The sequence below is a fragment of the Notothenia rossii genome (assembly GCF_949606895.1).
Source record: "Notothenia rossii genome assembly, chromosome: 4".
Lineage (NCBI taxonomy): Eukaryota > Metazoa > Chordata > Actinopteri > Perciformes > Nototheniidae > Notothenia > Notothenia rossii.
This window is the reverse complement of record NC_136902.1, coordinates 19,355,946-19,380,010: the sequence shown is the minus strand read 5'-3', so window position 1 is coordinate 19,380,010 and position 24,065 is coordinate 19,355,946. Positions and strand designations below refer to the sequence as shown.

General features: G+C 43.6%; 1 protein-coding gene across 1 annotated transcript in view; it reads left to right on the top strand.

Annotated features, from left to right (window-relative positions):
* lgr6 (leucine-rich repeat containing G protein-coupled receptor 6) overlaps nt 1-24,065 on the top strand; it is a 37,443-nt gene that overhangs the window by 3,059 nt on the left and 10,319 nt on the right. Inside the window, exons 2-4 of the mRNA XM_079678164.1 lie at nt 11,835-11,906; nt 19,093-19,164; nt 21,107-21,178. Of these exons, the coding sequence (XP_079534290.1) occupies nt 11,835-11,906; nt 19,093-19,164; nt 21,107-21,178 (216 nt within the window). The remainder of the gene's footprint in view (nt 1-11,834; nt 11,907-19,092; nt 19,165-21,106; nt 21,179-24,065) is intronic.

Below are 24,065 nucleotides of genomic sequence, written 5' to 3'. Positions count from 1 at the left end.
CACACACACACACACACACACACACACACACACACACACACACACACACACACACACACACACACACACAAAAGTACAGTTTCTCATTTCGTCCTGAAGTATAAAAGGTTACAATAGCGGAGAGCCTGTCCAAACCCCACCAGGATCTGTGGAAGAGTCCAGCACGCCCCGCTGTGCTGTAGAGGCTGGATTAGCCTCCAAGCACATACTGTAGGCTGCCGAGGTCACAGGGATTTGCTTGGGAACCGTCCACATTACAAACCACATCCACACAACGCTGTGAAAGCATATGACATCATTCACCCGTGTCATTGGAGAGCTCTTCAAAGTGAGCACAACTGCTATAGTGGCCGTGAGGGCAATCCAGGCGATGCATGATTCACTCTATTTCCTAGTTTCTTTTTGCACATTGGGATGACCCCATTGCAAACAGGCATTATGGAATACTAATCAACGAAAAACAGTTGTATTGCAACTCTGAAGCAAACACAGGTTGACTTTGCCTCTGAATTGAACTATTCAGAGGCAAAAGTGCTCCGAGCAACTCAGAGCAGAGCAGGTAGAGATTTATGACAATAATCGTTTCCGTGGGCAACACATGAAATGAGCTGTCATTTGAGACGCTTTGAAAGACCTTCTCTTTGATATCAGATTAGAGAGGAAACACAGTGCCCAAGGGTGTGTGTCTGCCAGGTTGAGTGTGCGTGTGTGTTAATAGGCCTATGTGATGAATGAGAACACTGCATACAGTATGCCAGCAGGGATTGGTGCTGTTTTATGTGTAGCTGCAAGCAAGGTTATTTGTCATAGGAGATGGCTTTCCAGTGACACAATAAGTACCTCAGTGTCGCAAAAGCTAGCTTGAAGCAAATGAAGTAGTCAGCTGTCCCCCTGATAGACATATTCACAGCAAATATTGAACTAGACAGGAACCCTGTTAGCTCACTATGTAAAGCGGTCCTATGTACTAAGTCTTTACCGGTCTGCTGCTATCGACTAGAGGCAAAACTTTTTTTTTTTAACTAGAGCACACACCAGCATGCCAAGGATGTCCTGTCCTACACCACTACTTCCGGTGCGCTCAATTGGACCACACCAATTTTCCAACTTAATTTTGCACTCAATTACACATCGAGGACGCTATAACAGTCTCAAAATCTGTCCTCAGACCGACATATAAACACCTGGCAAATAACTTAAAACTGCTTCTGTGGTAGTTCCCGCTAGTAGGTGTCTCAAGGACCACATTTTGCCATGATGACACACACAGACTCACAAAGTCCAAAAACTATTTCAGCCATGCTGCCACAGCTGGTAATCATGTTGGAGATAATTGATATGCTCATGACCTGGCTGGTGTAATATCCTGTACATAGGCTGTTTCTAAGCTTGTCAGGTGTTATGTTCACACATCTCACACTTCCTTCAGTGGTCATCAGTGAGTGCATGTGTTTTTAAGAGGAAAAGAGTGTCTGGGTCCGGTCTGGGACTGGAGTTGAGCAGCGATTAGGTGATGCTTTGTGGTAGCGGTGAGTGTGGCAAACTTCTAACAGTGTTTTGGCCGAGGCCAGGAAACCACAGCTAGCACATTACCAGACTGAGGAAAACCAAGGAGTGCGTTTGTGTGTATGTGTGTGCGCAAAGACCACCCAGACTGCTGAGGTTTTTTTTCCTTCAAGCAAGTGGAGGTGAAGCAAGAGTGTAAGAAAAAATAGAGAAGGATAATGAAGAAAAGGGGTGAAAACCGATGAGGAGAAAGGTGAGAATAAAAAATTGGTGACAAAAAAAATCTGTGCTGGAAAATTAGGAATTCAGTATAGGTTAAGCAAACACACAAACACCCTTCCCCTGTATGGTGGCTGTGTCTGTAACAGTCGTGTGCGTGTCATTTAGCCATTATGTTGATGGCATGATTCCTATCAGGAGCGACCGGGGGTCACACTGTAAACATCATGTCTAATTGAAAGAGAGAAAAAGACGGAGAGAGGGGGGGAGAGAGAGAGAAAATGAAATAATGGAGTGAGGAGGATTTAGTAGGAAAACATGAACAAAAAATAAGAATGGCAGAGAGCAGCAGCTATCAGCTACAGCATCAGTGTCCTGGCTCCAGACGTCTATGTTAGCCCCCCCGCCTCAACTACATCCCCCTCCCCCTTTGTCTGTCCCCCCCCCATTCTCCTTTCCCCACCTGTGTCCTCTAGCCTCCTGCTTTAGATAAAAACACGAATACATGCTGCCCAACTATGTGTGTGTGTGTGTGTGTGTGTGTGTGTGTGTGTGTGTGTGTGTGTGTGTGTGTGTGTGTGAGAGTGTGTGTGTGTGTGTGTGTGTGTGTGTGTGTGTGTGTGTGTGTGTGTGTGTGTGTGTGTGTGTGTGTGTGTGTGTGTGTGTGTGTGTGTGTGTGTGTGTGTGTGTGTGTGTGTGTGTGTGTGTGTGTGTGTGTGTGTGTGTGTGTGTGTGTGTGTTGAAGGCTAGGAAAATAAAGTGAACTTTCTAAAGTGTTTCAAGCAGGTGTTGAAGCTGGTGATGTATGGCTAAGTCTAAATATATGATCACTGATGTGCAATGGGCCTCTTGCAGAATCTAAATGAATGCTTATAGCTCAGGGCAGCAAAGTGATAAAAGTAAAGGGTGTGTACCCAAGCCAAATGGTAAATGTTTTCAAGGTGTGAGTGTGTGTGTGTGTGTGTGTGTGTGTGTGTGTGTGTGTGTGTGTGTGTGTGTGTGTGTGTGTGGTGTGTGTGTGTGTGTGTGTGTGTGTGTGTGTGTGTGTGTGGTTGTGTTGGTTGGGGGAGGAGGTGCTCTGGATACAGGCCAGCAAACTAGCAGCTGTGATCAGAGTTGGGGAACAGAGTTACAGGCGTTAGAAAGAAAACAGTGACATACAGTATGTCATTATAGATTATATATTTACCTGTAAAGTATCATAAAGGGGATTTTTTCTGCAAGCATTTGCCTTTTACACTCCTTCCTTTATTTCTTATTCTTTCCTGCAAGTGTTCACCTTAAAGTGTCAATTGCTCGTCTCTCTCCTAGAGTCCCTGAGGACTGAGCGGTGAACACCAGCAGAAAAGCCGCTTTGCCTTGCTACAAAAGTGATATTTATGCCAAAAGGGTGTTGAAGAGAAGGGATAGGCAGTTAGCGTTGGATAGTGCAGCGGTTTGTGGTTTCCTGAGAGCAACCTGGGAGGCTTTTAAATGTCGCTCAGGGACAGACGGCAGGTAGGCAGGTAGAGGACAACAATGGAAACAATGACAATTCCTACGGGAGCGGCAGGCAGGGAAGACACAGAGGCCATAGTGTGCTCTACCGCTCCATATCCTGTCCTTTATAAATAAGTAGAAAGCAATCACGACACAAGATCTTAAGGAGAACTAGGGTGGAGGAGGTGAAGATCAGGAAAATAAAGTGGAGAATGTGTTTTTAGAGTGTATGCACAGGAGCCTGCATGTGGATCGAACACAACTGTGGTTGGTATTTGTTGGGGTCAGGCCTGTGCCAAGTGACTGAATATGAATCTGTCAGTTTCGTGTGATAGCAGTGTGACGCAAGTATGACACGGGGCCTAGGAATGCGCTCCGTGTGACGCGTGGTTGAGGGGTGAAGGGCTGCTTCTGACTGAGAGGATTCAGAATGCCTGCACGGCCCAGATTCCTATTCAGCCCCTTCCCAACCCTGGGAATCCATGGGAATGTTGGTGTGTGAGTGTGTGCATGAATCTGTGCAAGTGCACTAGCCCTCTCTTCTCCACTACAGAGAAGGCATTGTGTAGTTCTGGGCCAGGCCATGACAAATGTCCCTAACTGCTCTAGTGCGTGTACATACATATACACATGTGCATTCATGACCTGTGACTTTGCGAATTGTCATTTGTGTATAGTATATGTCTAAAGTAGGATAGCACATACATTTTTATATATTTATCTTTTTTCTTTAAAGGAGCAGATTGGTTGTCACTCCTAAAGTTGTGTCTCTTGCTGCAAGAAGATGGAGTTTGGCTTGTTAATTTTGTCATTTTCCCCCTCCTTCTATCAAACACTTAGCTCTGGTGCTATAAGTTGCATACTTTTGTGAAATATCTGGAATAGAAAGTGAAGACTAAAACGAAAAAAATAGTGATCTCCGGACATAAAGAAGAATATTGACAAAAGCGGTGCGTGTGGGACATGGCTCTCAGAGTTCCCCCCCGTACCTGTACATGCTCAGTCTGTCTCTGTCTGCCTATCTGTGTGATCGCTAGCCAGGCTTGCTGACTAAAGTGGCTCATGTTGGGCTGGCAGTGTGCAGGTGATGACTAGTAAGAGCTAATGATACTTAATGCCCTTTCCAACAATGCACACACACACACACCTACCCAAAGACCCCTGTGTGCACATTACACAAGGTTGCACAAACATGAAAGTGCGTACACACATGCTTACTTGCAGACACACTCAGATGCACATACTGACTTAATGATGGTTAATGCCCTAGCCAATCCCCCTGTGCAGCATCAAAGCGTCCCACAGAGCTGTGCTGATACAGCGATGGTAGCAGGGATTAGATCAGGGGAATGGGCCACTGGGGCGGGAGTTAGCTAAAGGGAACAAAGAAGCAATCACAGACACACTTAAATGTCGCACACATGTGCACACACCTCAGGGCACAAACATCACATGCCATAGCCAAATGGGGGTACTGCGCAGGTGGAAAAAGAGATGTAGAAAGAGAAGGTAGAGAGTTAAATGAAGTAGGGAGAGAAAAGAGATTACTTATGGACTCTTAATTTAGTTAAGTAAACTGACCTGAATGCAGGAACAGCAGTTGGGTCACTATGGCACAATAGTTTAATTCTTACTAAGACTGAACTTACAGGTGTATTTTCCATCTGCCGTAAAGGGAGGCTGGAGGGAATTCTTCCACTGCAGAGTCTCTGCAACTGCAGCCAGACTTACTCACGTCTCTATTTCATGTCTGAGTAGGACCAAAAGAGGAAATCTGGACTTTTTACATGCATGGCAAGAGGCCAAACAAAATCTCTTTAAACCAACAGCAGCCACATGTACTCATTGGTATGGGGGTAAGACTTAATCAAGTCCTGATCTAAGTTCATATCTAGATGCTATCCGTTGCTACTGCTGAATGTATGGAGCAGATGAGCTGTTCATAGATCTGTAAAATAGGAGTGTGCCAGAAGTGGATTTGAGCAGTCTTCTAACTAGCTCCAGAGTCCTCCTGTTTCTGCCATTCAAACAAATGAAGTCATAATGGAGCCTGACACTAATACTCATTGGGTTTCATTTACTGTTGTATCCACTGCTGAGAATCTGCCTTGAATCAGCATGCAGGAAAGGACACCTCTGTAAGAGATACCTTTCCAGGATGTGTGGAAAAGTGGTGAAATTTGTAACCCTTTTCCAACACATTTCAGAGACAAGTCCTGTGATATTCAAATATTTCATTGTGTGGAATAACCATTATCTTCCATTGAGGATGAAACAAAAATATGCTTTCCTGCACGTCACGTACGATCATATATGAAAGCCAAAACAACAGATTAGTGAACTATGGGGACGGCTACGTATGAATGCTTTCTGCCTTCCAAAGCTATGTCCTACCAACAACAGCTGCCTGTCAGTCTTGTCCACATGTTGGAGGCAGTTGTATGTTGTGTAGTGCCGACTGTTCCAACACTTCCTGTTCCATTACTGAAGTGCTTGACCTTTCACCCTCCCCTCTCCGTCTCATGACAGGGTTTGTGTGGGAGGACAAGAAGTGGACATACAGTGTGTGTGTGCACACGTGTGTGTGCGGTATACCAGGGGATGAATAAGTCCCAGAGGGCATGAATATGCTTCCCATGACATGGCCATAGACTAAACAGCCGCTCGCTCCACCCAGACATCCGCCTGTCAGTCTCCCCTAAACCACAGCGAGCGGAAAACAGCACAAAACATGGGAACACAAAAACACAGACGCATCTCCCTTTTCAGTTTCCTTATCTCTTCTATTCTCTTCCTTCCTCCCTCCCTCTCTGTTTCCCTGCTCTTTTGTAGCCCAGTCCTCCCCGTGGCCCTCCTTGTCCAGGTGAAAGACTTCTCCTCGCCCTCTCCCTCGCTCTTTGTGCCCAGTGAATGAGAGAAAGAGAGAATAAGAGAGGGAAAGATAAAGAGAGAGTGCCTTTGGACACAAAGGGCAGTGTACCCCTCCCAGGAAGTCTGGGAGAAAAAAAAACGCATCTTTAGAGGAAGGAGGAGGGGAGGACAGCATTGTACCCTTCTTCCTGACTCTTTGTGTGTGTGTGTGCATGCCTGTGTGTGTGTTTGTGTGCAAGCTCATGTGTGACCATGAGAGAAACTAAATGCCAAAGCAGTCAGTCTATTCAGATAGAAAAAAGCTAACACACTTAGACCTCACCCTTACGCACAGTACACGCACACACACTCTACTCTCTGTCACACACACTAATGCACACAACCATTTAGGCCCTGTTTAAGGCGGCGCCCTAGCATTGACTACCAGTTGCATTGTGTGGAATAAAAGATCCTCTTTCATCATGGCCTTAACTGTTTCAAAGCACTAAGCAGAGAGGATCAGACTGGCTGAATCCGACTGAAGACATTACTGTCATAGTTACAGTAAAAGACAGCCAAGGTGTGGCTCTAGCACCGCTAATGCAGAACTCCTGCCCTCTGGGCAAGGCTCTGGTTGTTGATTTTGACTAAAGATCTATTACTCTAATGTTCCTCAAAGATAAGCCGCCTTCAAAGGTGCAGAGCTTACCGCCATTATTGGCTGTTTGTTTGCTGAGAGTCTCAACCTGAGCGAGTGAGAAAGGGTTTGGCAGGGAGACAAGGAGAAAGAGAGAGAGGGAGCAGGTAAGGAAGTGAGAGGGAAGGCCTCAGGGTTTGGCTCTTGCGAAGTGATGTGTGTGTGTGTGTGTGTGTGTGTGTGTGTGTGTGTGTGTGTGTGTGTGTGTGTGTGTGTGTGTGTGTGTGTGTGTGTGTGTGTGTGTGTGTGTGTGTGTGTGTGTGTGTGTGTGTGTGTGTGTGTGTGTGTGTGTGTGTGTGTGTGTGTGTGTGTGTGTGTGTGTGTGTGTGTGTGTGTGTGTGTGTGTGTGTGTGTGTGTGTGTGTGTGTGTGTGTGTGTGTGTGTGTGTGTGTGTGTGTGTGTGTAAGAGAGCGTCATTGAAAACATCCTTCTCAAGGGCAACAATGTAAGGCTTTTTGTTTACATGCTTGTGCTGCATTGTTATGTACTGTACCTGCAATGTTATGCTTGAGCAACATGCCAGAAACTCTCCATACAAGTTTATTTAGTTTTACCTTCGAGACAGTGGTATTATCAAAAGTAAAATGTATCAAGCAATCTCCCCTCAGCTTGCTCCCAGACAGCTTTGTCTGACAGACACATTTCACCAGTGACGGTAGAAAGGGACACCTGACTGCTGATGGCATCTGTCCTGCTGTGAGGGTATATTCACTCTTCCAGGGTGGTCCATCATCCAACCCCACAAAAGCCTGGAGTGTGCACGAGTGCCTGCGGGTGTAGTTTGGATGTGTGTTAGTCATATTAACATAAACAAGGGTGTTTTTTTCATATGATGTGGCCAGTTGTTTTGAGCGAAATCAACCAACTCTTGTCAGAAAAGCTTCCAGTTTAAATGTGGCTACAATGGAGCTAGGGGCACATTCACACCCACACTGCCTTTGATCACACAGCCGATAAGATACTTCAGTAGTTCTTTTGACGGCGAAGAGGGAAATATGATAAATGACATTATTTCAACTACTGGACTGTGTAACCCCATGCTACAGTTGAAATTTGAAACATTGATGGGGAGAGGTAGAGTGGCATAAGAGAATAGGAGAGAAAGGGCCAAGGCTGATGAATGGAAATGTAGCTCTGCGTCTTCATGCTTCTATTCAGCCTTTTAGAAAAGCTCCTTGCCTTGGGTACTCTATCAATCACAACATAAAACAGTCAAATATCAAGAACTTTAGCTTTCTTACCATGCCAAACTTTCCTCCTCTCTTATATTCACACACGCACAATCTTGCGCACACTGTGCAGAAAGCAGAATAAAATCAGTTTGAGCACATTATGTATCTGCAAATCATGGAGCGATGGAGGAAACAGGAAAGGAAAAATGCCAATTTTGTCTTTTACTCCTCCAATGGCTGCAATATTGGCCACAATTGTACACATGCTACTGTGCTTGAACACACACAATTACATGCAGGCACATGAAAATGTAATTCAGAAAGAGATCAGTGGGGGCTTTGTCAGTCATTCTCGGGTTCAGAGTGGAGGGGGATAAAAAGAACATTTAAGAGGCACATTTGGGAGTGTGTTTGTTGAGGGATGAGCATGGGTCTCCATGTCTGCATCCTCTGCTCCTAATATTGCTAAGGAGTCTTTAGTTCGTCATTCAGCAGCCGACGGAGATCTGAAGGGAGGAGATAGCCTGTATGCCTGTGTTGATTGAAAGATGTGTTGTCCTGCGAGCAATATCAGACTGCTTTCTTGACGCCGTGATGGCCAAGATAAGGAAGAATGGTTCCCTACTGAAATCTCTTATGAAAAAGAAAGAAAGGGAACCACATGAACTTCCATCATTTCCCTCAAAGCAATCTGTTCCCATGCACCGTGTGTGGTGAAAGCGACCATTGACTGTACCCACCACATCTGCCGGCTCACTGGATAACAATAGGGGTGTGAAAATGAGCGACAGACATGTTACCACACACACACCGCAGTCACCTATAAATGGAAGAAATATTGCACACAGAGATACTGACACACACACACACACACTTGCACTCATTCTCCCTCCCCTCTGCCAATAAAATGGGGACACTGAAACCCCAAATCTAATTGTGAAACTCCCAAAAGCCACACTCCAAAAGACTGCGAAATCTTTAAGCGCTCTCTTTCTAATTTCTTCAGCGGCCGTTTATTTGCGCTGAAAATATCTGCACCTCACAGCGCCAGCCGACACAATACACATGTGGTAGTCATCAATCATAATTATCATGGTTTAAAAAAGCCACAGCTGTTATTTGATTTTAAAAACAAGCCATAGCGCAGCGCCTTCCAACGATACGTCAAGTTGTCAGCGGAGGCCTTGGCCTGCACAGCAGAAATGTCTTTCTCTCTCCGGCTTCCCAATGAGCTTGTTGGAGAGCACAGCAGAAATGAGCTGCATTCAACCTTTCACCATGACTCACCACTGTGCGTCTTTATTTTTAAACATTTTCTCTCTCCATTGCTGCGTGTTTATTCTGTCTGAGTGAGGTTGCTGTTATGGACTTCACACAACGTTTGTTTATGGCTTATTTAATCAGAACCAGATAATGGAGGGGTGTCTCCATTCTTGGGCGCATCCCCAGAGGCCGGCTGATGTGTCTTTGCCTATGCGTGTGCCTGCATGGGTGCGTGTGTTTCTATGATTTAATGATCACCCCCAGAATGTTCCAATAAATATTTGTCTCAGAAGAATATTAGTACACCGACAATGAATAGAATTAAGGTGTGTATGTGTATTGTTCTCGAGGCCCCGTGAGGGGATTGTGTGCTTCCTGTGTTATATGTGATGTCATCCATTGTTGATTATGTAAATTGGTGTGCAATTACTGCTGGCTGTGTCATCTCTATGACAACTTTGTTATCACTTATATTTACCTCTGACTTTAATCAAGCCGTAGTGCATTACACTTGTTGCATTCATTCCCAAATTACTGCCTTGAGTCAAAGAAGATTGTGCCAAATTGGACAAACAAAAATATATAATTTACATGAAATCTCCACAGTACTAGTGTTGAGATGGAAACCTGAGGTCAGCAACTCCTTTAGGAAAAAGGATGTAAATATATATATATATATATAAAATTACATATAATTTATTTTTCCATTTATGGTTTCTTTGATGAAATACATACGTTGAAAATGTAAAAAAGTAATGAATCACGTTATGAGTAGCTGAATTTGAATGCGTCTTTCATATTTAACTGCAATATTTTCAAACAAATTGTTTAGATAAGAGCAATCTATGGACATTAATGAGACAACATTATTTAAATTGCCATGTGAAGTATATTTCTGTTAAAAAGACACATGGCTTCATTGAATTTTTCACACTACACAGCATTGTGTGTTTCCTTGAAAAGCATTTTTTGAGTGCTTGGCAAACTGCATCTTTTGTTTGCGGTCTCCTTTCCTTTTATTGGCAAATTGCGATCTTTTATGGTGCATTACCAGCTGTCAACATGCTTTAGAATTCTCCGCAGCAAACATGTGTATAATGCCACTCCTTTGCTTGTAGTGGCCTATCAGAACATAAAATGCAGACAATACAGAGGTATGCTGGTAAAAACTAGCATCTATGTCAATAACGGGTCATGTAGAATGAGAGTGCCCTATTTGGTTCTGTTACTGAGCAAGGTCATAAGAGAATTAGCCATTTTCCCTTCAACACTGATCGAAAGCATCCAGAGTAACACCTTGAACCCCTTTCTCTGCAGTCAGACCTCCCAGGAGGGGGCATGTGCAATAGGAAATTCCCGTGAAGTGAAATGAACATGCCAAAATTCTGGTTTCATAAGGAAAATATTCAATGTCAGCAGAGCCTGTAAAAAGGCTATATACAGTAATTATTTTACTTACAAAATATCCTATTGAAAGGACACAGTTAAAAGCTCATCCCCTTCATAAGAACATACCTCCTGACCCAAAGTGACAGCGGGGGTCCACATCCTGATGTTAAATATTATGCTTGACAGGGTATCACGCTGTTGGTATACTGAATTTGTCTGGCCACAACTCCTAAAAATGACAGACTACTCATACACCACAATTGGTGAACCATGCAGTATTCTTTCCACATCGCCCCTGAAGCTGAATAAAGATCATGCCTTTGGATAGATTCAACCAGCCCCCTGTCAGCTTGGCTGACTCGACAAACAAACATTGAGTGTGTCAAAACTCCCAACTGCAAAAGGCTTCTGAGAGCACAGTTTACACTTGCTAGCCCGGTGGTCTGGCTTTATGAGCAATGGTTAGTGTCATACACACACACGCAAACACACATGCACATACAATCCTCACTCTTGAAAACTCATGCGAGACCCCAAGGGCTGTGAAAGCTAAGAAGGGGTGACGTAGCACCTCTTGCTTTCATTGTGTTTATCAAAGAGATGACCTTACATGACTGGGGCTACAAGGTTATGTATGTTTTCTACCAGAGGCTGACACATAAGTTGTCCTCATATTATCCCAAGTTTTCATGTGTGAATTGAATAATTCACTCACTGAGTGTGTGTATGCATGTATTTGAGCATCCTGCACCTCTACCTCTTTGACCGCAACGCAGCTGCGTCAACACTTGCCCCACAGCACACCCTTTCACGTCAGAGTGTGTGTCAGAGGCAGAGAAATGGAGTGCGTCTACGTTACAGCTATGAACAAAAGGGGAAGAGGGTGGTCTCTTGAGAAACCTGAGGAGGAAGAAAGGAGAGGGAGATAGATATGGAGGGGTCAGATCTGAGAGAAGGTAGAGTGAGACATCTGGAAAAGAGAAAGAATCACTGGGACGAGGAGGAAATTACAGCTGCTTACAATGATTCATTGGGGAACATTTCTCTTCTCCATCTCCCTCTCCTCCCTCTCATCTTCTCTACCTAACCCTCTAACCTCTCTCTGCGTACTACTCCCCATTCTTGGCGATTGATTGCCATGTGAAAAACGCATTCTAAATATTTGTAATTTTACATGCCCCATGCATCTTCAAGGAGCATTGATAATGTATACACTGATGGATACTTTTATACTGACGTTCCCCTTTTACTCTCCCCAGGGATCTGAGTATGAACAACATCAGCGAGATCCAGCCCAGAGCCTTCCACCGACTGCACCTGTTATCAGAACTGTGAGTACGAAATCCCTCAACTCACATTTTATTAATAAAACTCCATCGTCACAACTCACACATGACAAGAAACAGTAATTCCCTGAGCCGCTGATACGCACAGACCTCAGTGATGGGGATTAATGACTCTGGCCTGTATGTGATCTCTCCTACCAAGAAACTGCCTGCAGCAATACACTAGAAGATCCTGGGATGGCTGCACAAAGGAAGGAGGCAAAGGGAACCTGATATTCACGCAGAGAGTGAATATATGGTCTTAAAAGTGTTTAGAGAGCATAGTTCTGTGCTCAGCCTCCAAGCCGCTGCTTTCTTGCCCCCCCACCTCTTGACTTTGTTTCAGCTGGACAGCTCAGCAGGAGCAGTACACACGTAGACACTAACCTTTGCCAAGACCAACAACACATTAAAGGAGAAGTTCAGGACAGGATTGGGGAACATGAAATGAGGGAATATTTTGTGTTTTTCTTAATATGTAGCATTATGAGTACAATTGGGTATCATGAGAAATGTTTTGACATTGTTGCCAATACCCTAAGTGAGTTAAATACCAAAGTAGATATGCTTGTTTATACATTTTTTGGCTGGTAACAAATTAAACAATTTGTTATAATAAAAAAAAAGAATAAGAGTTTTATTCAGCTTGTGTTGAACATTCCTTGACTTCAATATTTAGATTTGGTCAGTACTTTCAAAAAGTGGAAGGTATTGGTTACACTCTCACAGGGCTGATGAAAGCACACAAGCCATATCAAAACTTTTTGAACAGTTTATTCCAGGGGTCGGCAACAGGCTGACCGCGGTCCGGATCCGGACACAGACGCCGACCTATACGGACCCGGACCTATAATCAATACATTAATAGGGGATTTCAATTTTGACGGGGCGATTTTATGTTAACCGCCGCCGACAGGGGCGAAAGAGACGAGTGAGCGATACAGGGAGAGAAACACAAAAGAAGAGATGAGAGAACGGCAGAGAGAATCGGAGAGGAAAGTGAGTGAAGAGAATAATTAGCGATACAGGGAGAGAAGCGGAGAGGAGAGTGAACAGGCGTGTTAGCGGCAGACAGGGAGAGACAAATAATTACACATGGCGCTCTCCAAGAAGAGGAAAGTGGACAGTGAGAACAGAGCTTTTAGACCTAAGTGGACGGACTCATTCATGTTCATCCTGCCCACTGGGAGCACAGAACCAGTATGTCTCATTTGTTCAGAGACCGTGTCGCTCATTAAAAGGGCCAAAACGCCACTATGAGACAAAACACAAAGTGTTTGACCAAACATTCCCTCTCAAGTCAGAACCGAGGTCACAAAAAATAAGCAGTCTCAGAGCCCAATATGATCAGTCCACCAAAAAAAAACGAAATATCGTTCCAGCGCAGGCTAACCGAGGCTAACCAAAAAGCACCTGCATGTGTATGAGAACGGCCCTGACACCATTTCAGCCCAGATTTACAAACTCCTGGCAGGACAAGCTCGAGCTCAATTCTCGCACTGAATTAAAACAAAGTGAGTGAGGGACTGAAATATAAGATGGAGAGGAAGAGAAACTTTAAAACTGTTCAATTGTTATGATGTGTAAAGACTGATATTGTTCTATAATCGTCTGAAACAGTTAAGTCATGAAGTGAAACGGTTAACAAAGAAAAAGGGAAACTCAAGCTGCTGCTACACTTTATTTGATTTATCTAAAATTAAGCACTTTTAAGATGCACATATTTTCAAAAACTATTTTATTTATTTTCTCTATTTTATTTTGAAATGCAGCCCGAGAGGAACATTACACATATCCAAAGTATTTTACTGTATATCTGTATAGTTCAATGTTAATTGACAATAAATATTGTTGTTTTTGTACTTTCTTTATTTGATTGGCAGTTAGTTGTTGATTACATGCAGACGTTGATAAAGCTACTGGCTACTTCAATATATATCACACTAATTCATAAAGCAACTTCGACATTTTGATGTTCCGGACCTTTGCATGGGGAGATTTTCTCTAACTGGACCTTGTTGAATTTTAGTTGAATACCCCTGGTTTATTCGGTCGACTTGGACAATATCTTATTCCACCACTCAGCTTAGTCTAGGTTTAACAAAGGCTGCCCACAGATATGCCCTGAGGGTGTGAATATGTGCAAGTCAGCCTTCACCTGATTCTTTTACTTCTGAAGCCTGCAGTGTGTGTGTGTGTGTGTGTGTGTGTGTGTGTGTGTGTGTGTGTGTGTGTGTGTGTGTGTGTGTGTGTGTGTGTGTGTGTGTGTGCATGCGTGCGTATGGGGTGTTTGAACAGTCCGCTGTTTTCTTTGCTAATTCTTGCAGCTGCATCCTGTGAGGCATGAGCTAATGATGATGAAAGTAAAAGGTTAGCTGCATAACTATTCAGTTGACTTTAAGCCGCAGGAAGCAGAGCAAGGACGTTTTGTGACACCTCACATTCTTGAGAAATAAATTCAGGATTTATTGTTGTGTGATGAATTGCTGATCTCAACTTTTGCTTTCTTTTAAAAACGGTAAAGTGCAGATATTGCTGATGGAGTTTTAATCAGAACCACACAGTACAGGGTGATGCTGAACACCGATGCTGACATTTGCCTGCATTGAGGAAAAAAGGGGGGAGGGGGTCTTGGATGCGGCTGAAGTGTTTGTCCAGAGACAATCCTCCCAGTGTTTTACAGCCCCGTTGATCTTGCTTCCTCTGTATCGGTCTCATGTTCTGACACTTTATGGAGACGTTCTGTTGCTTTGTAACTCTTCCAAAGAGGATGTTCCTGCCCTAAAGCCAATTTTATAGCCGGCTGACCATTTTTGGAAACATGCTGAGACAATGATGATGTTCCAAGGCAGGAAAAAGCCCATTTCTGACATCCACTCACGTCTAGGAAGTTTAGAGGGATGAAGCATATCAGGCTATGGTTAACACATTACAACTTCAAGTTACAGCCCTTAGAAAAACAAAACGACGCTCTAAACAAACAAACAAACAAACAAACACGGTCAGTGTGAGGGCTAAAGTGTTTGATGTGGGTCTGCAGCACTTGTTAGTAGCACAGGGAGAGGCAAGGGCTAGGCATGTTGTGACTGGTAGTAATAAATGGTTTGATGTTGTGCTCTACCTCCCTCTTTTTCAATTCATTTCTGCAGCCCCCCATATCCATTTGACTGCAGGCTATGGCAAGCTGAAGTCACTGCCTTTCATAGTTTTTCTCCTTTTTGGACCCTCTCCATGTTTCTATAAACCAATATAAATCTGCTTTTGGCAAGAAGTTCAGCTTTCATCCTGTTTTACACTATGGGAAGGAGAGGGAATAAAGTCTTAAGAGCTGCATACAGAGTGTTTTTCTGAAGCTCCGCTCACAAACGTAAACTGTATCATGAGACCAATTATCTCCTCGGTTAATTTTCATTTCTATAGTATCAAAATGCACAAGGCTAATCCCTTTGAACCTCAATTGAAGTAATTAAATGAACAGGTAGCAAACCTTGCTTTGATACATTGACGCATTGATATTGATAATAAGAAGTGTCAACCCTCCCTCCAGCCTTTTCTCTACCAGTTAATCATTTCTACATCCTTCTATTGATCTCAGATCCCTCTCATTAAGCCTTCATTTAACGCTTTGATCAGGGTATCTGCCATTTATTCAAACACACAAACCTGCACACAACTCTCAGTCAGACTGAGCGTGAAGAGAGGCGACAGAGTCAGACTGCATGTCTATGGATTAATGAGAGGGCAACAATTCCCTCAGAGTGAGAGCAGGGTTACTCATCCACCTGAGAAATCAAAGACATCCCCTCTCTTTAAATGTTTCACAGTATCAAAGATCTATTCCCGATCTAATTGCATCTTGGAACGAGCAGAGAAACTTTTGCCCTTCCTGAAAACAATTTAGAAGGCAATCATGCTCTCCACCTATCATCAGTATCAAAGTACTGGCTGCTCGTACCTCTGGAAATCTCATTTCACTTTGCCCTTTTTCTTTGATTACCATCATAATTAGCCATTTAGTTAGAGTCTGTCATGCTCATCTTATAATTATCTGTAGCCATCACTCACCTAAATACAGAAATTAAATAAGTCCATTTAAAGTGTCCTGACAGGAAAATAAACCGCACTGGATTTTTTAACCCCATCAATTTTGGCCTTGGCTTGTTTGACGCATGATCTTACAGCCTAAGTGCGTGGAATATGGTGCAATCTCCCGTTATCAGCTCAAGACTGAGACTCTGGAATATCCATTCAGCCCATTGCGAGCACACTCAGGCACTCTCAACAAATGAAATCCAAATGTAAGATGAGAGAAGTGGAGAGTAGAGGCCAGCACTGCCCTGCTCGACTTCCTCTAGGTGATGAGATTGCCTGCTCACAGGCCAGCAGTATAACGTAGGCGAGGTTTAAGGGTTTACAATATTGGCTCTCTCGATACTCCAGGTGCACCACACAGCTGGGACAATCTAGGTCAATTAAAACTTTTCCTTTTAGCGTTGCCAACATTGCTTTTTGTGTGCTTGACTCTTTCTCTCACACAAACACGTACCCATAAAAACACACCTACACACACAAATTACCGCATGTCTATATTTTACTCAAGTAATTTCAGAGGTTAACCCCAGGTTAAGTGGTTGACCCTTAGGCTGGAACTCCGAACAGAAGGAGGGATAACATTGCTATTGATGGACCAAGGGTGAAAAAGGTCATACATAAATATGTACTTACAGACACACCCACACACAGCCCTCTCTCTGATAAGACCTGTTTCTTCTCGACTTCTGCTTTCATCATTGACTCCTATCAGCCACCATGCTGCCACTTTGATGTCCTATCATTATCTAAGATAGTATCCCAACATATGATGCTTACTCTGCTGTCTAAGTCTTTGTTCTGTTTTTTGTTTATTACTTTGAGGTAATAGAACATAGAGATACATAGAATAATCACTGATCAGACCTCATAGCGGGGCGGTCTCATGTCTGATACCACCCCTCCCACTACTCTCTCATACATTTGAAATACAAACTGGCCTCTGTTATTTTATATATTAACCATGTCAATACAGCTGAGTAATGCTTAGGTGGAATTTGTATCAATGCAGTTCAAGCGCCAAGAAAAATGTTAACCATCTCCAAATCAATTTAAAAGAAAAAACTGTTGGAGACATGGTTTGACAAGAGCAAGGCGCCTTTCATTAGAATGAGATTGATGTGGAAAGACTAGGAGGCTAAGTGGGGAACATTCACTCATGCGTACGATCCCTTACACACACGTACACACATAAATGCACACACTGATATCATGGAAACGGTTGTTCAGTAGCAAGTGCCAGTGTTCTGTTGATGTCTATCAAGAACGTTTTAACATTTCTTTCCTTTGTCAATATCCATCTTCACTATCAACATAATTAGCCATTTGATAAATGATGGCTGCAAAAAAACAAACATGATTTCATTCTAATTCTGTTTTGGCTCCAACAGTGCCGGTAATAGAGAAAGGCTGGTTGGCAGTAGGATATGCACATCATACCATCGCCTTAACAACAATGTTTGTTTTCTAAAACTCTAAATTACTGGCCCTTCTTATCACCCCGCTGAAATAATATAATATCTTTTTTTTGTCCAATACGTCAGCAACTAATCATTGTGTTTGAACAGGAAATAAAACAAGCCACCTAGAGGTCTAGAAATATGCTTAGATCTATTTTACTGGCATTAGGCCCTCAGCAAAACCCATTGAAACAGTTACCTCTGGAAAAGTAGCTATTGAAATGGTCCCCAGTGACCCGTTTTTGCAAAAGCGGAACTAAAATGGTATTGAAGTAGCAGACCTATCTTCAGCTATCGTCAACAAAAAGGCAGTATACAAGTTGAAAATCAGATTTGAGAGCAAATTGAATTCCTTTGTTTTGAAATAATAATACATATTATAATATGTGAAGACAGAGAGATGCAGTCACTGCAGATCAACTCTGTCATCTGTGTGCTCAATGTCTGTGAAATGTATATTGAGACATCTTGTGACTTTATCTAAGTCGGTTTGAATTTGTTTTGACTGTGGTTTGAAAGGCATGACTAAAAGGCACCACAATAGCCTGGATAACGATCAGCCCATGTCGCATAATAGTATGCCGATGCAGGTTTGTGTGTGTGCTCGTGTTGATAAATACCAGCTCTACATGAACTGCTCTGAGTGTGAGATCTGGCAGGCGCGGATGGGGTAGTGTGGTTTGTCACTGCACAGACTGACTGCAATACGTGAGACATGTTGACATGAGTATCAGATGTCAGAGGGAGTTGCTGTGAGCCGTCGACTGTTACCATCTGGATGATAGTGGCTTGGAAAGGAGTGTTTTATCGTTATTTCAATATCCTTGCACTGATGGAACAAGTCAGCCAGAAACAGGATGCTTAGCATAAGACTAAAATGTCAGGCAAATGTCCCCTGCAGGGCAATGGTGTAAGCAGGAGGATGTCAATCAGTACATTTTAACTTGTGTGTGTTAAATAGAAGTTGGTGGTCGTGGGTGGTCTCAAGCTGTGAAGACCAAATATGTGTCCAAATTGTGCTTCCAGCTTGTGACCTTGAAAGTTACACTGTTGGACTGAATGTTATTTATTTGGACATCTTATACACACTCACAAATGACCATTAGGTGCTGTGTTTGATAAACAAACTGATTGGATTGCTTGTGTGAATGTGTGTGGTTTCTCTCCCTCTATGTCCTCAAGGCCTCTCAGAACGGGCCCAATTTACTTCAAGGTCATGGAAAATAGCACACACACGCTCTCATGTGCGCATATATCGTATACACAATATAAAGACACACACATAAGCTTTCATGCGCACAAGCAAATATACTTTCAGGCCGCACTTGCTGACCCAGTCTCAGTCTCATTCAATTCAGTCTTTCTTCACTCATCAGAGCTCCGAGGATTGGTTAAGGTTTCAGGGTGTGCTTTGGGCCAATGGCAACCACACTGAAGGGAATCAAATAGTGTTATTTGCATACTGCCCCAGCAGTAACCCCAGAGCACGAACACAAGGATGAAGTCACATCACAGCTCAATCCAAAAACGTAGAATAAAGCAAATGGCAAAACCTTCCTTAAGAGACTTGTAATGTTTTTTGTGCGTGTTCTAATATTTCATATTTCATTTCCTCTTTTTTGATCTCTGTTTCTCTCTCCCAGGCGTATCTCAGGGAATCAGCTGAGGTATATCTCAGGCCACGCTCTCCAGGGTCTCCACAACCTCAAAGTTCTGTAAGTAACATCCTCCACTCTTCCACCTTCTCACACTCTAGTGGTCCAGTCCTCATCCCAAGTGGGTTGTTCCACTCTAGCATTGCGGGGGGATATAGTTGTGCTCCTGCCTTGAATAAAACACACAGGCCACGCATCATTAAATGTAGTTAAAGTTTATGGGCTGGTTCCCTCATTCCCAAGCCCTGTTTCATTTTCACACACACACACACACACACACACACACACACACACACACACACACACACACACACACACACACACACACACACACACACACACACACACACACACACACACACACACACACACACACACACACACACACACACACACACACACACACACACACACACACACACACACACACACACACACACACACACACACACACACACACACAGGTGTAACACAGGGACCTCCCAGCCTCACCACCCACTGAGATTACAGCAAGTGACTAAAATAATCACTTAAAAACATCTTTCAAAACTGTTCTCTTAACACCCCATTTCTCGTAGTATGATCATAGCCTTATGATCTATGGCCGCCGACTGTTAGCACTGCCGTTAAGCATTAAATCCCCCAAAAATGCAAAGCAACCATAAAAGCCATGGCACTTTCTGACTATAATGAGTGGCTGCTATGTTTCTACTGGGTTTGAGACAAGGGTATTAGGGAGGTTTTCATGATCCTTGGCAATCACCTCAATACCTTTGGACCATTGCTGAGAAAAGTTTGAAAGCCCTGCCACGGAATATAAACTTAGCAGAAGAATTGTGGTTTGTAATTTTAAGGGATCAGGGAGATTACCAGGCTCACAGGTTTCATCTTGTGTTGTGAAACTCACTGAGACAGAATGAGTGAACCAGCCATGAATATGGGGCTATTTTATCATTACAGCAGAAGGACACACAGACCCTGAATGTATAAACGTCTGCAAACATTCATACTTCACACTGTAACGCCCTAGCATACTTTGGACGGTTTCTTTGACCGCAGGGCTGTTGGTTTCCTTCCTCAATATATTAGTTAGAGTCAGGCCGTGTCAAACACAAATGGACCGCTGACCTCGTGTACGGTACCCAAAAGGTCCTTGTGGACACATTCATGCACACAAGCATGCATGAGAACACACAGGAGCTTATGAACACATAGTGGAGTACAGTGATGCTCTCTGTAGGGAATTGTCTTTGAAATAGACCAAATTCAATGTATTTATCATGGCATGATCGTCCCAGAAGCACTAATTGTATATTACAAAGGAGGCTATAGTCAAATACACTTCACTATGACATAGTGAGCCATGTTAGTAACTAAAGAAAATATGTGTTTCACCCAGAATACACTTTGACTTATAAGAAAACAAATTAAATCACAAAACAAATTATAAATGTTATCCTACTTGGCAGGAATTTGTTGTTATGAGCTATTTTATATTCATAAAGAAAATATAGATGTTATACTGTAATAACCATAAACTAAGAAGTTAAACTGTTTAGACTTTTGATGCTATTGAGACACGGTAATGCCCCAATGAAGGCATAACGCCACTGACAGCAGTACACTGGAGACTACACGCCTTGTGAACTAATATCAGACGACTGGTGATGATCAAAACTTCAAAGAAAGAGGGAGGAAAAGACAGGAAAAGCGAGGGAGGGAGGGAGCGGAAAGAGAGAGGGGTATTGTTTGCTCCCCACTTCCTCCTAGCTTTTTGCTCCATTCTTCTGAGAATGACATCAGCAGCCCACCCAAGGAGCTTCTCTTTCCTTCTACCCTTCATTCTCTGCTTCTCTTCAAGCTTTCACTGGCCCTTTCCTTCTTGTGTCAGATTTCCCTCAGGATGGAATTATTTGTTCTGCTTGATGTGCCCTCACGCACACCACGTACATTTTATCACATTTAGAGCTATTACCTACAAACTGAATAATGTGCCTTTCAGGATGCTCCAAAACAACCAACTGGAGAGACTTCCTGATGATGCTCCATGGGACCTACCCAACCTGCTGTCCCTGTGAGTTGTTCTCTCTTACACACACACACACACACACACACACACACACACACACACACACACACACACACACACACACACACACACACACACACACACACACACACACACACACACACACACACACACACACACACACACACACACACACACACACACACACACACACACACACACACACACACACACACTAATCGCGCTTCTCTACCTCATCTAGCAGGGAATGAAACATCCCCTGGCCACCCACAGACTCATCCCAGCTGTAACCGCAGTGCAGGTATAGAGTACCACTGACATATTACAGACCATACCCCAATACTTCTGCACTGACGGTAGGAGTCACAGACTGTGTCAGTGCAGTTCATGGTAGCATCTGGAAGCCATGAGGGAAACAGCAGACACTGCAGGCCAGGGAGAGCATCTCCAATGAGCTGTGAAACAACCCCATTTTCCATCAATTCCCTCTCTCTTCCTCCTCCGTTCCTCTCCTCCGTTCTTCTCCCACCACCCACACTGCTATCCCCTTGGCTAATGAGAGTGTTTGGTGGCATAATTGTCTCATATGTGGGGTCACTGAACGTGTGTGTATGTGTGTGTGTCAGCGAGAATGTTTGGGCGGATGCATGTGGACCACCTCATCTGTAATTCCTCACCCCCTTCCCGTCTTTCCCAACTTTGTACCGCACACGTACTTCACATCCCTGCTTTCCAAATTAATAATTCTTTGTAAATATCCATAAAGCCGTTTCCTTCATCACGCAGACACACTCAAATTGCTAGAGTTACATAGAGGGGGTGTGCACATGTTACTCCTCTACCACCTACAACGTTTCCCTGTCTGGTATTAAGCAGGCCTGCTCTCCTTCAACACAATCATTGAGTCTGTAACCACACGTACACACAAACACACTCAAATCTATACACACATACTGTAGGACCTATACCTGCTACGAGCAGCCGCTATGGCTCAGGATGTCCCTGTGTGAGTGTATGTCTAACTTCATAATGATGTCTCTGTCTGTTTTCAATCTATGTGTATGTGTTTGCACAAGCATGTGTGTGTGTGTGTGTGTGGTCTTTCAATTTCTTCACACACACACACACACACACACACACACACACACACACACACACACACACACACACACACACACACACACACACACACACACACACACACACACACACACACACACACACACACACACACACACACACACACACACACACACACACACACACACACACACACACACACACACACACACACACACACACACACACCTTGTCATTACAGTAATGATAAGCTTGCGAGAAAGAGAAAGATTACTGGAAAGGCTTCGGAGAGTGAAGCTTGTCGGCGGTTCTCACTGACATAAAGCACAGCAGGTAAAAAGAAAGAGAGTCATCACCTGAGACAGCACATGGGTTTGAAAGTTGGTATAAATACACTTAGCAGGCTTCTATCTAAACATAAATGATGTCCTGATTCGGGCCAAAAGCCTTTTGTCAGCAGGGATGAGGGGGGATCTAGACAATGGTATCACCATTTTAAAGATTTGAATACCAACCCAGTGTTTAGTGTTGTTGTTGCAATCATGAGGGGACAGACAGTGTTTTTGTTTTGTGTCCCAGCCCACGGGTTAAGCAGCGTAATCACCACTTAGCCATGACAACCATCACCAGGAATTCCACAAGCCACATTTATCAGAGTAACCTTATTTTTATAGGTTTGACACAATGGTAGTGAACCACGCTCCTTCAGGCTCCTTGTAGTATAAAATGTTGGCCATGTGGAGAATTGAACAAGAGGAGGCAAGACCACAGATATCCTGGATCTCTTATGAGAACATACTCTTCTGTCTCTATTTCTCTCTCGTAATCGTACCTCAGACTTTGATGTGATGGACAGGAAATAGTTGCTGCTTTATTGGCTTCTGTGGAACATTCCTGGTTCTGTCTGGACCTTCTGGAGACCTGGCAGGTCCACCCAGAGGAGCAATTATTATTTTGCCCTGGAGAACAAACCTGAAAGTTGAAGGGTCTTCCGTAGCTTTCATCCTGCGATTTGGGTCAGGGACAAACGATGTCCACAGTTGGGGTGCACAGGATACACAAGAAAGATGTTAAGCATGGCAAAAAATGTGTGCTCAGGAAGTAGACAAGATGAACATTTCTTGAAGCCATTCATGCATATTTACATGTACGCTAGAGGGTGTTTCCCTGTGTGCGAGCATCTGCCAGTGTATACATATGCCTCTCCTGATGGAACATTTCCCTGGGGAGAAAAGCCAAGAGTTCAAAGTTCAAGTTCAGATTTCACTTTGATGATGCTGTTTGTTTGGTGAAACCTCCAAGGGGTGAGGAGACTTAAGAGGAGCTGGAGCACCAGCATGAAAGAACCACAGTTGAAGATAGATACTGTAAGGGAGGATGTTTGAAAGGCGAAACAAGAGTTAAGAAGTAAGACGCAAACGGCTTTGCAGCGGCTGGCAGTGCAAGAATGAAGATGTAAGAAACAAAACGTGAGTGTGAGAGGGGCCTGGAGGGAGGAAAGGGAGATTAATGAATGAGTGTGAAGGGCCAAAGAAAGAAGAATAGCGAGAGGAAGTGGTCTCAGCCTGTCAACTCAGCCCTGAGGGGATCATTCATCACTATGGACAGTCTGTATGCATGTGTGCATTTACGTGGGGGGTGTGTGTCACAGTCCACTCTTGTTGCCTGTGGGTTGAGAGCATCAAGAGAGAGAGGGGACAAAGGTTCGATAGGTCTGGTATGGTTGGAGAGATGAAAGTGCATGTGTGTCTGATGCTGTGTTTGTGTATTAGTGATGGAACTGATGGCGAGAGCGGAACTTCAATGGAAAGAGTAAAGGAGGGAGGAACAG